The 15,103-nt window shown below is 46.9% G+C and overlaps 1 protein-coding gene across 1 annotated transcript in view; it reads right to left on the reverse strand.

The window, feature by feature from the left end:
* LOC125450966 (trimeric intracellular cation channel type B-A-like) overlaps positions 1–5,160 on the reverse strand; it is a 41,479-nt gene extending 36,319 nt beyond the window's left edge. Inside the window, exon 1 of the mRNA XM_048527480.2 lies at positions 4,689–5,160. Within this exon, the coding sequence (XP_048383437.1) occupies positions 4,689–4,812 (124 nt within the window). The 5' untranslated portion in view covers positions 4,813–5,160. The remainder of the gene's footprint in view (positions 1–4,688) is intronic.
* Positions 5,161–15,103: the final 9,943 nt, after the last annotated feature.

The raw sequence follows: 15,103 nt of genomic DNA on the forward strand, positions 1-15,103 counted from the left end.
GTCGAATAATTGACATTTCTACCCTCAGAAAAAGACTCCAACTATCCATGCCTCAATGTTATAAAATTTCTATCCAGTCACCCCTCAGCCTCTGACATTCAAGTGAGAACAAGCCAAGTTTGTCCAATCTCTCCTCAGAGCTAATACCCTCCAAACTAGGCATCATCTTGGTCAACTTTTCTTGTACCCTCTCCAAAGCCTCACCATCCTTCTGTAAGAGCAGTGAACAGAACTGTACGCAATATTCCAAAAAGAAGCTTAACTAAAGTTCTATGCTGCTGCAACATGATTTGCCAATTTTTTGCTCTATGCCCTGACTGAAGAAGGTAAACATGCCACATGTCTTCTTGACTACTTTATCCACTTGCATTGCCACTTTCAGGGAACTGTGGACCTGTTGGCCTGTACAGCTAGATCCCTCTATAGTTAAAGCATTCAAGAGTTTGGTCATTTACTGTATCCTTCCAAAATGCATTATCTCGCATCTTCCCAAATTAAATTCCACCCAAGTTTCCAGCCTATCTAAATACTGCTATATCCTCTGGCAATACTCATCACTCTCCACAGTACCCCCAATTTTTGTGTCATCTGCAAACATACTAGTCAGACCACCTATATATTTTATATAAAAGTAGTTCCAGTACTGATCCCTGCAGAACACCAACGGTCACAGATCTCCAATCAGAAAAACACCCTTCCACCGCAACTGTCTATGATCAAGCCAGTTCGGCATCCATCCTACCAGCTCACCACAGATGCCAAGGTGAACTCTGTCAAAGACCTTGCTAAAGTACACATAGACAACATCCACTGCTCTGCCTTCAATCATCCTTGTCACGTACTCAAAAAAACTTAAATCAAGTTTGTGAGGGTCAACCTCCCCTGCACAAAGCCATGCTGCCTATTGCTAATAAGTTCAGATTTCGCTAACCATGAGTGAATCCTATTGCCAAGAATCTTCCCTAATAATTTCCCCTCGACAGATGTAAGATTCACCAGCCTGAAATTTTACATATTATCTATGTTGCCCTTCTTATACAAAGGAACAACATTGGCTATTCTCCAGGGAATACTAATATTGAAGAACTGCTTCCATTGTTGGAATGTTAGAGAACAAAGACAACAGGTAAAGTAACTGGCAACATGAAAAAAAAACTTTTTTATTCAGCTAGTGTTCAAGATCTGGTTTGTCTTAGAATGTGGCAGAGTTAGGATCAGTCAAAGTTTTCAAGGGGGAATTGGATTGTTATCTGTGCAAAAATAATGTGTGCGATGACAGGGAAAAGGCGGGTGAGTGGCACTAGTTAAACTGCACCTACAGAGAACTGACAGATGTGTTGGTCCAAACGACATCCTCCTGTGCTGTAACAATTTCTATATTCCCTGAAGATTGAATTTTGTCACCATCTTGAATGCACTCTCCAAGCTGTTTGAAGTCACAGCATGATTATAAGGTTAGTCCACCATGTAAAGCAGATAAAGGCTCAAAAATGTAAACTTCATGATTAAGGCATTGGATGGGTGGGGATAGTAGTGCTAAGATAACAACTTTTAAAGGGAGAGAAAAATTGAAAATGCCATACCATGGATTAGTACACTGTTAAGGGAGAAACATAAATAGTGCCTAAGATGTAAATTATCTCAATATAAAGTCTAAAGTTAAACAGTTTCTTCGAATCTTCAATTTTTGATAAAACATGAACTGCCCTGGAAAAGTCTATTAATTTTCATCTATTTTGGTCACACCATATTACATCAGTATCAATGTGCACAACCTAATTTGTAGAAATGTAAAATTTAGTTTTAAAATTTACTGTGCTGTAATGTTCTATGTTAATATATGTTTAAAAACGAAAAACAAAGTGCATGTATATAGCTGAGATAACAAAGTGTGGAGCTGGATGAACACAGCAGGCCAAGCAGCATCTTATGAGCACAAAAACTGATGTTTCAAAGCCTAGACCCGATATAGCTTCTTTCACTTCAGTAGGTTCCACACCACTATTCAACAAGTGAACAACTTGAGTACAGTCACAGTTGGAATGCAAGAACTACAATACAAACAGCAACATAATATGACCAAATAATCCTTTTCTTATGATGTTGGAACACAAACATTGCTCAATATAGTATAGAGGCCTCATTGCTCATCAAAACAGCGCAATGCCAAATGTGCTACTAGATGATTTTAGTACTAAGAACACTGGGAGACGATAATATCAAAGGGTATAATTCTAAAAGTAGCGCACAGACCCGAAAGGACAGATATGGTCTCAGATTAACATCTTAAACAATAGTGCAAAACATGCTTATTATGGCACTGGATTTATCAAAATGTTCCAGAGAGCAATGACATGATGTAATTCATTTTCTTTGCCTAAAACGTGCATCTTGATATTGCACAATACATAGAATGGAAACAGGACTCTTTCATACAAATCATGAGATACAGTAAATAGTGAAACAATACGTATTTACTTATTAATATAGTTACTGTATCATGGCCAATAGTAATTAAATTGTAATCCTATAATGAAATTATTAGTGGATTATTAATGCTAATGAGAATGTAAATACTGTCTTAAATTCCCTTTAAAATTTCTTAGAACTTGACAGGTAGTTCGATTACAAGTAAAGTTCAGTATACTAAATTACATGAAAGGACAGGATCTAAAACTATGTGATGAACTGTGACTAACTCAGAACACATCTCATCAAAATGACTAACCATTGACTTCCAGGCTATTATTAACACAGGTCACCTACACTGAAAAATAAGGCATGCACATGTACATGCTTCCTCTAACCGTCAGTCTACAAAATAATGTCCATCTTTCAGGAACAAAAGAAACAGCAAATGAATGAACTAAAACAGAAGAATGCATTTATTCAAAAATGACTACAAGAAATTTGTTAACTGACCATCAAAGACACATTTGCTCTACACATAGTTGGGCATGGTACAAAACTGATCAAGTACAATTTCATGAACCAAAACAACTGTGTTAGATATGTCACTTCTTCCTTCATGGTAATTACCCACTTCTCCCTTGTTTCCTTGTTCCATTTGCTGGCAAGGGAAAAATGAGAGAGTGTGGTGCTAAGTGTTACAGGTGGGACCGAACTGAATACCTGAAGTTCCATTTGGATATACCTATTTCCCTTCAGGCTCCTTACATTTACCAATCTTCCTTTTTCAAAAAGCAGAGCACTGTGAATGCTGAAATTTGAAATAAAAACAAGCACTTACTTAGAAGCTCAGACAGCATCCGTAGAAATAGAAGTGGTGCTAAATTTTCAAGGTGATGACCCTTCATCAGAACAGGTAGTGTTAAGACTGCACTGTTATCCAACCTATTACAGACTTGACTTAGTCCCTATTAACCCATCCGCCCCTTTGCTGAAAACCATCACTCCCTACTCTCAAGCACTTTTATTAATGGTTATCAACTTTGATGCATAACTCTTTATTTTTCCATAGTTGCTGCCTGACCTCCTGAGTAATTGCAACCTTTTCAGAATTTTATTTCCTGGAAGCTGAATGCATTCTCCAGAGCTCTTTAACATAGAATAAGGGTGGTTTTACACTTTTCTAACAGAAATTGTAAGGCATAGGGGAGAAATGGGAATGCATGCCTGTAAGTTTTTCAGGTGGGACCAAACCAAACTGAACATACGAAATGCCGCTCAAATGGACCAGTTGTTTCTAGACTTGAGGGCGAACACCTCATCTTCTGCCCAGGCATTTTACAGCTTTCAGGAGCAAATACAGTTTACCAATTCAGAACATGACTATCGTTCATGTTGTTATCCTCCCCAACCCCATTGGTCCTGTTTTGCATGTGTTGCTCCCAACACAGCCATCCTGCTTTCAACCATTGTTACTTCTTGTTAACATCCTGCCCAGCATTTCTCTCCCTTAGCTTAATATCTGCAATCTCTGTTTACCTATCCTTTTTTCCATTCTCTCTCTCTCTCTCTCTGGGCACCCCACTCCCCTCTGCATCCTGTCATCAACATTAAAAAACACCCCTTCCTAGACTAATTTTAATTATGACCATGGGTCACTGGACTCGAAATGACATTTTTTTCATTCTCAGATGTTGCCAGATCTGCTGAATTTCTCCAATATTTGTCAATTTTTGTTCTCCTCAAGCTCCTACCAATTACCACTGCGTCAGCCTTTTTTTTTATACTGCGGACGCTGGAAAACTGAAGAAGAGTTTCCTCATCAGGCCCGTAAGGAAGACTGCAGCACGAATCGGGTCACCACCTCCAACTGAGACAGGTGAGGGGCACAGACAGGAACACGGAGACCCACGCTGCAAGGCGGAACCTCAAAGCCACGCCCCCTTCCTCACAATAGACTCACAGCGTCGCGCAAAAGCGCTTCGCTCGACTCCAGGTAACGTGGGAGCGCGGAGGGTTGGGCGTAACCCATTCCACACCAACATGTTGGGAGCAACACTGCACCCATCCCCCACCCACTTTCCTCCCCCACCACCATTGTCTCTGCCAATCACCTGCGCCGTGCTCGAGCCCGGACCACTCCTGGACACTTGCAGGTTTCCCCCACGCTCAAAGTCACGCCCCTCCTTTCTTCCCTCCACCCCCGGGGGTGGCGCGGCCGTCCGTTGCGTCGGCTTGCGCCTCCACTTCGCCAAACCCCCCACCACCCTTTTCCTCACCTGGCTGCTCCTTGAGCTTCATGATGGACAGGGTGTAGTGAGCCATGTCGAAGAAAGGGTACATGGAAATCCGGGAAAATTGGATGACGAAATTGGTCAGCCCCAACGTCGATACGATATCCATTCTTAATTGTTAACAAACCCCTCTTTTTTTAAAACAATGTAGGTTTTTTTTAATGTATGAAAACAGACAGCTGTAAGGAAACTGCAGAGAGAGGCCGCAGCCGTATCGTGTTACCGGCGTTAATCCCCGAGTTTACACAAGTGGGTGTCGGATGTCTCTCTGAGCCCAGGCTGTGGCGATCGGGATGTAAGAGTGTTTGGACTAGATTGTTATGCCGACAGGGAAGCCCACCCCCGGTTCAACCAGCGATGTTGGAGAAACTGCCGCTTTTCTCTCTCTCGGGGGGAGGGAGGGTTTAAATGGAGAGCGGAGGCGCGCGCACCGAGCCTACCAGACGGGAAATGTGGAGTTGACAGTGCGCATGCGTGAGACGCCACACCGCCGGTTCAGCATCAGTATCGTTCCCATCCATTCATTCTCTGCACCCGGTCAAACACCGTCGAAGAAGAAAGTCCAGTCAGCTTTAATAGAAACAAAAATAGATAATTGGTGTGAAATCTCCACAGGTCTACTTCTGAAGACGGGTCACTGGACCCGAAACGTTCGCTCTGTTTTCGCTGCACAGATGATGCCAGATCTGAGGTTTTTATTTCCTGCAATTTTTTTTAATTTCTGATTTCCTCCATCTGCAGTTCTTCAAGTATTTTTGTGGAGCCTTTATAAAGCGCTGGGGTAAATGTGCTTCTGTGTCACCTTTCATAATCTCAGGATGTCCCAATCTACTTTGTGGCTTATTATGTTCTTTGCAATTGTAGTCACTGTCATAATTTAAGGAATAGGTTGCTCAAGGAAAGCTTCCATGCCACACAATGTAATAATGACCAGGGAATGTGTGATCAAGGTGTTTGGAGGGATACGTATTGACCAGGACTCCAAGGTGACATTGCTCTTTTTCCAAATAGTGCAACAGGGACCTTGTAGGTTCACTTAAGAATACAGACAGAACTTTAATTTAACAGCCATCTCACCTGACATATGTCATATTTGACTGTGCAGCACTCTCTATTTCAGAATTCTATGCTCAGATGCATACAGGGGCTTGAACAGCTGCATGGTTGGACAGTGGTCAGTACTGCTAGGGACCAGGGCTCGATTCCTATGTGGTGTTTGTACATTCTCTCCATGTCTGTGTGCTTTTCTGCTAGGTGATCCAGTTTCCTTCCATAGTCCAAAGATGTACAGGTTAGGTAGATTGGCCATGTTAAATTATCCCAGAGTGCCCAGGTTTGTGCAGGCTGGGTGGGTTAAACATGGCAAATGTAGGATCACGGAGATAGGGTGGGTCCAGGTGGAATGCTCTTCCGAGGGTCAGTGCAATTCAATGGGTTGAACAACTTCTATCTGCATGGAGGAACTTACAATTCTGACTCAGGCAAGGATGTTACCTATTGAAGATGCTGAGTTACTAGTAATTCTTCTTCCTCCTATTAGAGTCATAGAGCTAACAGCATGGAAACAGACCCATCTGTCCCACTCGTCCATGCCAACCAGATATCCTAAATTAATCTAGCCCCATTTGCCAGCATTTAGCCCATATCCCTCTTAAACTCTTCCTATACATGACACCACCATCTACATGAAAAAGTTGCCCCTAGGTCCCTTTTAATCTTTCCCCTCTCACCTTAACCCTATGCCCTCTACTTTTGTACTCCCCCATCCTAGGGAAAAGACCTTGACTATTCACCCTATCCATGCCTCTCATGATTTTATAAACCTCTATCAGATCGCTTCTCAGTCTCTGACGCTGAATAGGAAATAGCCCCAACCCATTCAGCCTCTCCCTATAGTTCAAACCCTCTAACCCAGGCAACATCCTTGTAAATCTTTTCTGAGCCCTTTTAACAATCTTGTTCCTATATCAAGGAGAATACAGTATGCCAAAAGTGCCTAACGAATATCCTGCTCAGCTACAACATCACCTCCCAACTCCCACACTCAGTGCACTGACCAATGATGGCGAGTGTACCTCTCCCTGCCTCCAAATTTACTAGATCAGGTGAAATATTGATTTTACACCCTTTTGCTCTTTACTATTCCACTTCAACATAACGTAAACTCTGGTAGGCTTTGAAAACAATATTGCCACCTATCTTAAAGTTAAACAATTGGGAAAAAGTAAATTTTAAAAAACCCTTTGGCTGAGTCTAATGTCAACAATTTGCATAAACATTTGCATTTTCCACCTTGTGAGTAAGGCCAAAGTTGTTTCTACAGTTCAAAAACAGGCCATTCAATCCACCTTTATTTCATGTTTACATTTATACTCTACAACATTCCGGTTCTATTCTACATTATTCCACACAATCAATATTTCTTCCTTTTTGCTTCATGTGTTTCTACATGTTTTCCCCCATGTGCATCTTTGCATTTCAATGTACAACGTCTCCAATTATGGTCTAATCAAGGTTCAACATGAGTTGAACATCTCTAATTCCATTTTATACCTCTAGAAATGAACCATTGTGGCTGTTTTAATAGCCTTATTATCACTGCTTTTAGTGATTTATAAATCAGTATGGCTCAATCCTGTATCAGTCTCTGACTTTTTGCCTAAAAAGCTGTTGTCTTTCTTATTCCTACCATCCTAAAGTTTGTATATTGAAATTCATTAGCCATTTACACATCTATTCTGCAAATTTATTCATTCATTTTTGTATTTTGTTACTTGCAACAAGTGGTTCTGCAACACCGATAGCTAGCTCCATGATAAATGAGGTAAAGTACTGACAGTATTTTCCCTTTCTGCATTCTCCATTAGAAGCACATACCCTTGTTTTAATAGACTAATCCAAACCCTCACTGTTACTACTACGACTACTACTACTACTGCTACTACTACAACAACACTCTATTGACTATTCTTCTATTTGTTCCTTCATTCTTATACCCGGTACTTTTAGATTCCTTCTTGCAGTTGTTGACTTAGAAATTCAAGTGATTATTTTCAAGCAATAGTTTGCACTTGTACATTATTTTTAAGTATTAAGGCAATTTGAAGGAGCTGTAATTAAACAGAATTTGTATAATTAAGCTGAATGCTGGATGTGAGTTTGCTCGCTGAGCTGGAAGGTTAGTTTTCAGACGTTTCATCACTTTTTTTATTTGAAAAAATATACTTTATTCATAGAATGTACAAAAAAAATTTATACACATACCCAGTCATACAAGCCGCTCCGGGTTACCCGGGGGTACGTACACCAACTAAAGGCAAAAACAAAACAAAGAAAATAAACAAAGCAAAGAAAATACCCCAGCAGTCGTCTCCCAACACAGTCCCCATTGGGCCCCCTGACCAGTTGGGAAAGGCGCCAGCTGGGCCCAGTTACCAGACAGGGCCCTTTTTTCTATTCTGGACGAGGGGTTTCATACCGTGGTCTTTCCCCACCTCGTCTTGGCGGCGGCTGCCCCAAGCTTTAGTGCGTCCCTCAGCACATAGTCCTGGATCTTGGAGTGTGCCAGTCTGCAACACTCGGTCGGGGTCAGTTCTTTCAGCTGGCAGACCAGCAAGTTGCGGGCAGACCAAAGAGCGTCTTTCACTGCATAGATGGTCCTCCAGGCGCAGTTGATGTTGGTCTCGGTGTGCGTCCCGGGAAACAGCCTGTAGAGCACGGAGCTGTTCGGGACGAACCTCGACAAATACCACTGCATCCCCCTCCAGACCTCCTGCGCATAGGCACACTCCAGAAGGAGGTGATCGACAGTCTCGTCCGCCCTGCAGCCGCCTCGAGGGCAGCATGCGGTGGTGCAAAGATTCCGGGGATGCATAAAGGATCTCACTGGCAGAGCCCCTCTCACTGCCAGCCAAGCAATGTCCTTGTGCTTGTTTGAAAGCTCTGGCGATGAGGCATTCTGCCAAACGACTTTGGCAGTCTGCATGGGGAACCACACGACAGGATCCACCCTCTCCTTTTCCCGAAGGGTCTCAAGGATAGTACGTGCAGACCACTGCCTGACAGCCTTGTGGTCAAAGGTGTTTCCCTTCAAAAATTTCTCCACGAGGGACAGGTGGTACGGGACGGTCCAACTACTCAGAGCATTCCGCAACAACGAGGCCAGGCCCATCCTTCGCAACACCGGGGACAGGTAGAACCTCAGTAAGTAGTGACACTTGGCGCACAGCCTGATGCAGCCGCACACAAAGGTAGCTGTCAGGGCGAGGGTGGCGTTCGGTGTGCTCTTTTCCCCATTTTCCAGGTCTTTGTACAATGTGTCCCAGCGGACCCGGTCCATCCTCAACCCCCAAATGAAGTGGAAGATGGCCAGGTGACCGCAGCGGCGCAGGTCCAGGGAATAGGCCAGGCCTGCACCACATACAACAGTACCGAAAGCCCCTCTCACCTGACAACCAGGTTCTTACCCGCGATGGAGAGGGATCGGAGCGTCCACCTGCCCAGCTTCTGCTTCAGTTTGGTGATACGCTCCTCCCAAGTCTTAGTGCACGCCCCAGCTCCACCAAACCAAACACCCAGCACCTTCGGGTAGTCTGTCCTGACGGTGAAGGGGATGAAGGAGCGGCCGTCCTAGTTCCCGAAGAACATGGCCTCCCTCTTACCCCTATTGACTTTGGCACCCAAGGCCAGTTCAAATTGGCCGCAGATGTCCAACAGCCTACTCACCGACCGCCGATCGGTGCAGAAGACGGCGACATCGTCCATGTACAGGGGAGGTCTTGACTTGAAGGCCTCCACTGTCTGGGATAGTCACGCCCTTCAGGCTCACATCCTTCCTGATGGATGCGGTGAAGGGCTCCACACAACACACGAACAAGGCAGGACAGAGCAGGCAGCCCTGCCTGACTACAGATCTGGCGGGAAAACTGTCCAATTCCCACCCGTTGATCGAGAGTGCGCTAACGATATTGGTGTGGAGCAGCCGGATCCAATTGCGGATGCCCGCCCCAAACCCCAATTTGGAGAGGACGTCCCTCATGCAAGCATGAGAGACCCTGTCGAAGGCCTTCTCCTGGTCCAGGCTGACGAGGCAGGTGTCCATGTGCCTGTCCTGCACGTAGGCGATCGTATCCCTGTTGACTGTGAGGCTCTCAGTGATCTTCCTGCCCGGCACAGCACAGGTTTTGTCAGGGTGAATCACCGACTCCAGGACAGACCTGACCTGGTTGGCTAGGACCTTGGCCAGGATTTTGTAGTCCACGTTCAATATTGAAATGGGATGCCAATTCTTAATTTCTTCCCTCTCCCCCTTCCTCTTGTAAATGAGGGTGATGATGCCCTTCCTCATGGACTTGCACATTTCCCCTGCCCGAGGCGCACTATCGTACACCTCCAGCAGGTCCTGGCTGACCAGGTCCCACAAAGCAGAATACAGCTCGACTGGTAAGCCGTCGCTCCCAGGAGTCTTATTCCTCTCCAAGGACTTGAGGGCTCTGGTCAGCTTGTCCAGGGATATCGGCAGGTCCAGCCATTCCCTCGTGTCGTCATCTAAGACCTCAATGATAGACGACAGGGACGACTTGGAGGCCGTGCTGTCCCTGGGCTTCGCGTCATACAGTCCGGCATAGAAGGATCTGCTGATCCTCAAAACGTCGGGCCGAGATGACGTCACCGAGCCGTCACCCTCCTTCAGCCGGCTAAGCGCAGAGCTCTCTTTGTGCACCTTCTGAAAGAAGAAACGCGAGCACGTCTCGTCCTGCTCTACGGAGCGGACCCTGGACCAGAAGATTATCCTGGAGGCCTCCGCGGCGAAGAGCAAGGCTTGCTGGCCCCTCACCTCACAGAGGTCCTCTGTGACATGGACTCCCATCAATACATGAAGGAGCAGGTTCTGCACCCTTTTCTGGAGTCGTGACAGCTTTCCCCGCCTCTCTCTCTCCTTCCGAACACCCTGGAGGACAAAGAACCTCTTGATGTTCTCCATCACCGTCTCCCACCAGTCGCCCGGAGACCCAAAGAGGGGTTTCACGGTTCTCCAACCAGCGTACTCCCTCTTAAGCTCCTCGACGTTCTCTGGGGTCAACACAGTCGTATTGAGCTTCCACGTCCCCTTGCCGGCCGGCTGGTCGTCCTGTAAGTGACAGTCAGCCAGCAGGAGGCAGTGGTCAGAGAAGAACACCGGCTGTACGCTGCTGGACCTGACCGAGAATGCCCGTGACACAAACAGGAAGTCTATCCTTGAGCGAAAAGACCCGTCTGGCCGCGACCAGGTGTATCTCCGCTGCGTTCCGTCTGCAGGGGTGCTGAAGACGTCGAGCAGCTTGGCATCCTTCACCGTGCCCATCAGGAATCTGGACATGACGTCCAGTTGACTCCCCCCACCCGCTGTCCCCACGCCAGATCTTCCATCTGCATCGATGATGCAGTTGAAGTCTCCACCTAGGATGACCGTCCTGGACGTAGCTAGCAGGGTGGAAGCCGCTGCAGGACGGCCAACCGCTCACTCCGTACCGCTGGGACGTACATGTTGATCAGCCTCAGGGGAGCGTTCCTGTTGGTGACGTCAGCCACTAGGAGGCGCCCCCCCCAACCACCTCCTGAACTTGAGAGATGGTGAAGTTACGCCCCCGCAGCAGAATAGCCAGGCCCGAGGAGCGACAGTCGTTACCCCCCCCCCCCCCCGACCAGATCGAAGGCCCACAGGTCCAGGCACCAGACCAATTACTGTACCTGCCAAGGTGCGGTATCCCGCACTCCTGCAGAAACAGGAGGTCCGCCCTGACGGTGGTCACGTAGGCCAACGTGGACACACATCTTCCGGTGGACTTGACACTGCGCACATTAATGCTCGTAACTCGTACCCCCATTGTGGGCAGTGACCGCAGTACCCTCCCCAAGTCCAAGGTCCAGCCCCTCCATCTGTCCCTTCATGCCCATTGCCGGGGCTAACTGCTGGACGCTCTCTGGGCTCAGGAAACCGTCCGTGCTGCCTTCTGGGTGGCATCCCCCCATCGGGGGTACGGAGGCAGGAGAGTCTGGCTCTGGGTCAGGCTGGGGACGTGCTGTTTCCTCCTTCCCACCTGGAAGTTCCGGGGGGCCCTCCAGGGCCCCAGCGGCACGTGGCTGGGTGTCGGAGGGAGCCTCAGGATGCCTCCCGTCACCTGGAAGCGGGGTGCTGCTTTCCTTCTCCCTTGAGATCTTTAGCTTCTGCTTTGGGCGGGCCTCCTCCAAATCTCCCTCGTCAGAGGAGCTCTTATAGCCCCCCTGTAGCTGCCTCTTCCCACCTGATGGTTGCGGTGCCTGGGCCTGCCGGCGTGCCTTCCTCCTCGCTTTCCGGACCGTCGTCCACTCCCCTGGGTCACCTGTCGCCGCCTCCATCAACTCCGGGTTGTCGGGGGAGGGGGGGGGAGTGGAGCCTGCAGGGGCGCTTTGCTGGCCTTGGGTGCATCCTGAGGGGCTGGGCCCTCCTGCACGACCTGGCCCTCCTGCACATTAGTGGGGTCCTTGCAGGGCCCTGGTGCCTTCCTCTCCTCCGGGAGGGCTGGCCCTGCATTGCCCCTGCCGGTGACCTGGGCGTAGGTGGTCCCCCGCTGTGGGCATGCCCTATAGAGGTGGCCCGCTTCCCCGCAAAGGTTGCAGCTTTTCTCTTGTGGACAATTCTTTGCAAGGTGTCCCTCCTCCCTGCAGTTCCTGCAGATGGTGGCTTTGCAGTCGGCCGCCACATGACCTGACCTACCACAGGCTTGGCAGACTTTAGGTTGCCCTGCATAGGTCAGATAGCCCTTGCTCCTGCCGATCGCGAAGCTGGACGGTGGGTGTACGACATTCCCGTCCGCACCGATCCTCAGCGTCACCTTGACCTGCCTCTTACTGGTCGAGATGCCAAAGGGGTCCATGATGTCAGTTAGGTCCCCTTCCACCTTCACGTACCTTCCAAGGAAGGTCAGGACATCAACTGCTGGCACACGCGGGTTGTACATGTGTACAGTCACCATACGGCTCCTCTGTGCTGGCATCACAAACAGCGGGACAGCAGTCAACACAGAGAGGGGGCCCTCCCCTCCTTTCTCCTTGAAAACCTCCAGGAAGCGCTCGCAAAGCTTGGCACTCCTGAAGGTCACATCGTAAAAACCTCCTCCGGGGAAATCCTGCAGGCAGTAAATGTCCGCAGCAGCGAACCCGCAACAGTCCAACAGGACCCTCTTCACGAAGAAGGTGCGGTCCGCAGGTGCACCTTCATCCACCTTCTTTGCGGAAACACGGATGGTGTTCCGGACCCCCTGACCTGAGGCACGAGCACTTGCCGCAGCCATCGTTGCAGGTTGGCTGCTCCCCTGAATCAGCGTTAGGCCGAAGCCAGCATTAAGATCCACCGGTTGCAAGGGTGCACAGCCAACCCGACGTCTTCCTTTCAGCTCCAACACAGCGCTCTCCTCCTCTCGGTCCGCAAGAGAGTGGGTCTTTATTTTGTTCCGGATGTAAGCTGGTTCACTGAGCTTGAAGGTTTGTTCCCAGATGTTTCGTCACCTTTCTAGGTAACATCAACAGTGAGCCTCCGACAAAGCACTGGTGTTATGTCCCGCTTTCTATTTATTTGTTTAGGTTTCCTTGGGTTGGTGATGTCGTTTCCTGTGTTGGTGATGTCATTTCCTGTTCTTTTTCTCAGAGGATGGTAGATTGATTTGGAGCCAATGTGTTTGTTGATGGAGTTCCGGTTGGAATGCCATGCTTCTAGGAATTCTCGTGTGTGTCTCTGTTTGGCTTGTCCTAGGATGGATGTGTTATCCCAATCAAAGTGGTGTCCTTCCTCATCTGTATGTAAGGATACGAGTGATAGTGGGTCATGTCTTTTTGTGGCTAGTTGATGTTCATGTATCCTGGTGGCTAGCTTTCAGCCTGTTTGTCCAATGTAGTGTGTGTCACAATTCTTGCAAGGTATTTTGTAAATGACGTTCGTTTTGCTTGTTGTCTGTATAGGGTCTTTTATGATTGCTGAATGCTGCAATAATATTTTAAGACAGGATGCCTAAGTCTGATCCAATAAGTTAGTTTTCAAAAGTCCCTAAAAGGAAAAGTGGGAGCTTTAGGGAGGGCAAAGTAGTAGTTTTAGGCAGTGAATGCCAGAGCTTAGCATTGATCCAGTTGAATGTGTGATTGTCAATGTTAGGGATACAAAAAGCAAGAATGCAAAAATATCCAAATTTATGTAAGACCTGGCAATTAGTCCTCATGATTGTCAATTTCTTACATTATTTTACTGGTATTTTGATTCAGGAAAAGTAGAATCCTGAATCAATTTGAATTATATGACTGAATAAAGAACAGTAGACTGCAGATGAAAGAGTTGGGCAGGTGGCAGCACAGATAGGAGAGTTGGCAAGTAGACATGTGTCTCAAGGAGTGAAACAGCCCATTCTAAAGTTGGGACACAGGTTTTATTGGCTCTGACAAGAAATTATGCCAAATCATGACACGATGTATGTGCACAGGTCCTGTTGTATGAGCAGTGCTAAAGTGGAGTGTTGCTAAATTAGGCAACTTAAAATGAAGAGTTACTCTAGGTACCATTAGTTTTGACACCCTTACCAAAGGAAACTGTTTCTACATCTACTTGATGAAATTATTTTAAGCTCTTTGATCAGACTGCCCCTCAATCTGTACATTCACAGGAATGCAAGACATAGGAATGCAACCCATTCTCATAACTTTCATAACATTCTCATAATCATTTCGGCCTGAGTATCATTTTAGTGAATGTAATTTCCAGAATGAAACATCACTGTGCTCCTGTGATGTGGTGCTCTTAACTATATGCAATATTCTTGCTGGAATCTAACCAAGGTTCTCTACAGTTGAAGTGTAGTTTATTCCCCCTCGTATTCAGGCCACTTGCTTGTTGTGATCAATGTTAATGATTCGGACTTAAGTGTAGAGGGTATGATCAAGACATTCAAGGTGACATGAAAATTAGTGAGGTGGTAAACAGTGACGGAGATAGCCATGAACTGCAGAAGGATATCCACAGACTGGTCAGCTGGGCAGAGCAGTGTCAAATGTTGTTCAACCTAGCAAAGTGTGAGGGAGTACTCTGAGGAAGGAATAACAAGGCAAGGGACTGCACTATAAAATGATAGGATCTTGGAGAGTAATGAAGTTCATTGGGACTTGGCATGCATGTCCATAGATTCCTGAAAGTGGCAGGACAGGTGATGAGTTGATTAAGAAGACCTGTGGGATTTTTGCCTTTATTAGCCACAGCATAGAATACTAGAACAGAAATAATGAGAGAACTGTATAAAATGCTGGTTAAAATAGAGTACTGTGTGCAATCCTAGTGACCAAATAATGAGAAGGAATGTGATTGCTCTAGAGAGCGTGTGGAGGAGATTTACCCGGAACGT

Source organism: Stegostoma tigrinum, chromosome 3 (assembly GCF_030684315.1).
Source record: "Stegostoma tigrinum isolate sSteTig4 chromosome 3, sSteTig4.hap1, whole genome shotgun sequence".
NCBI lineage: Eukaryota > Metazoa > Chordata > Chondrichthyes > Orectolobiformes > Stegostomatidae > Stegostoma > Stegostoma tigrinum.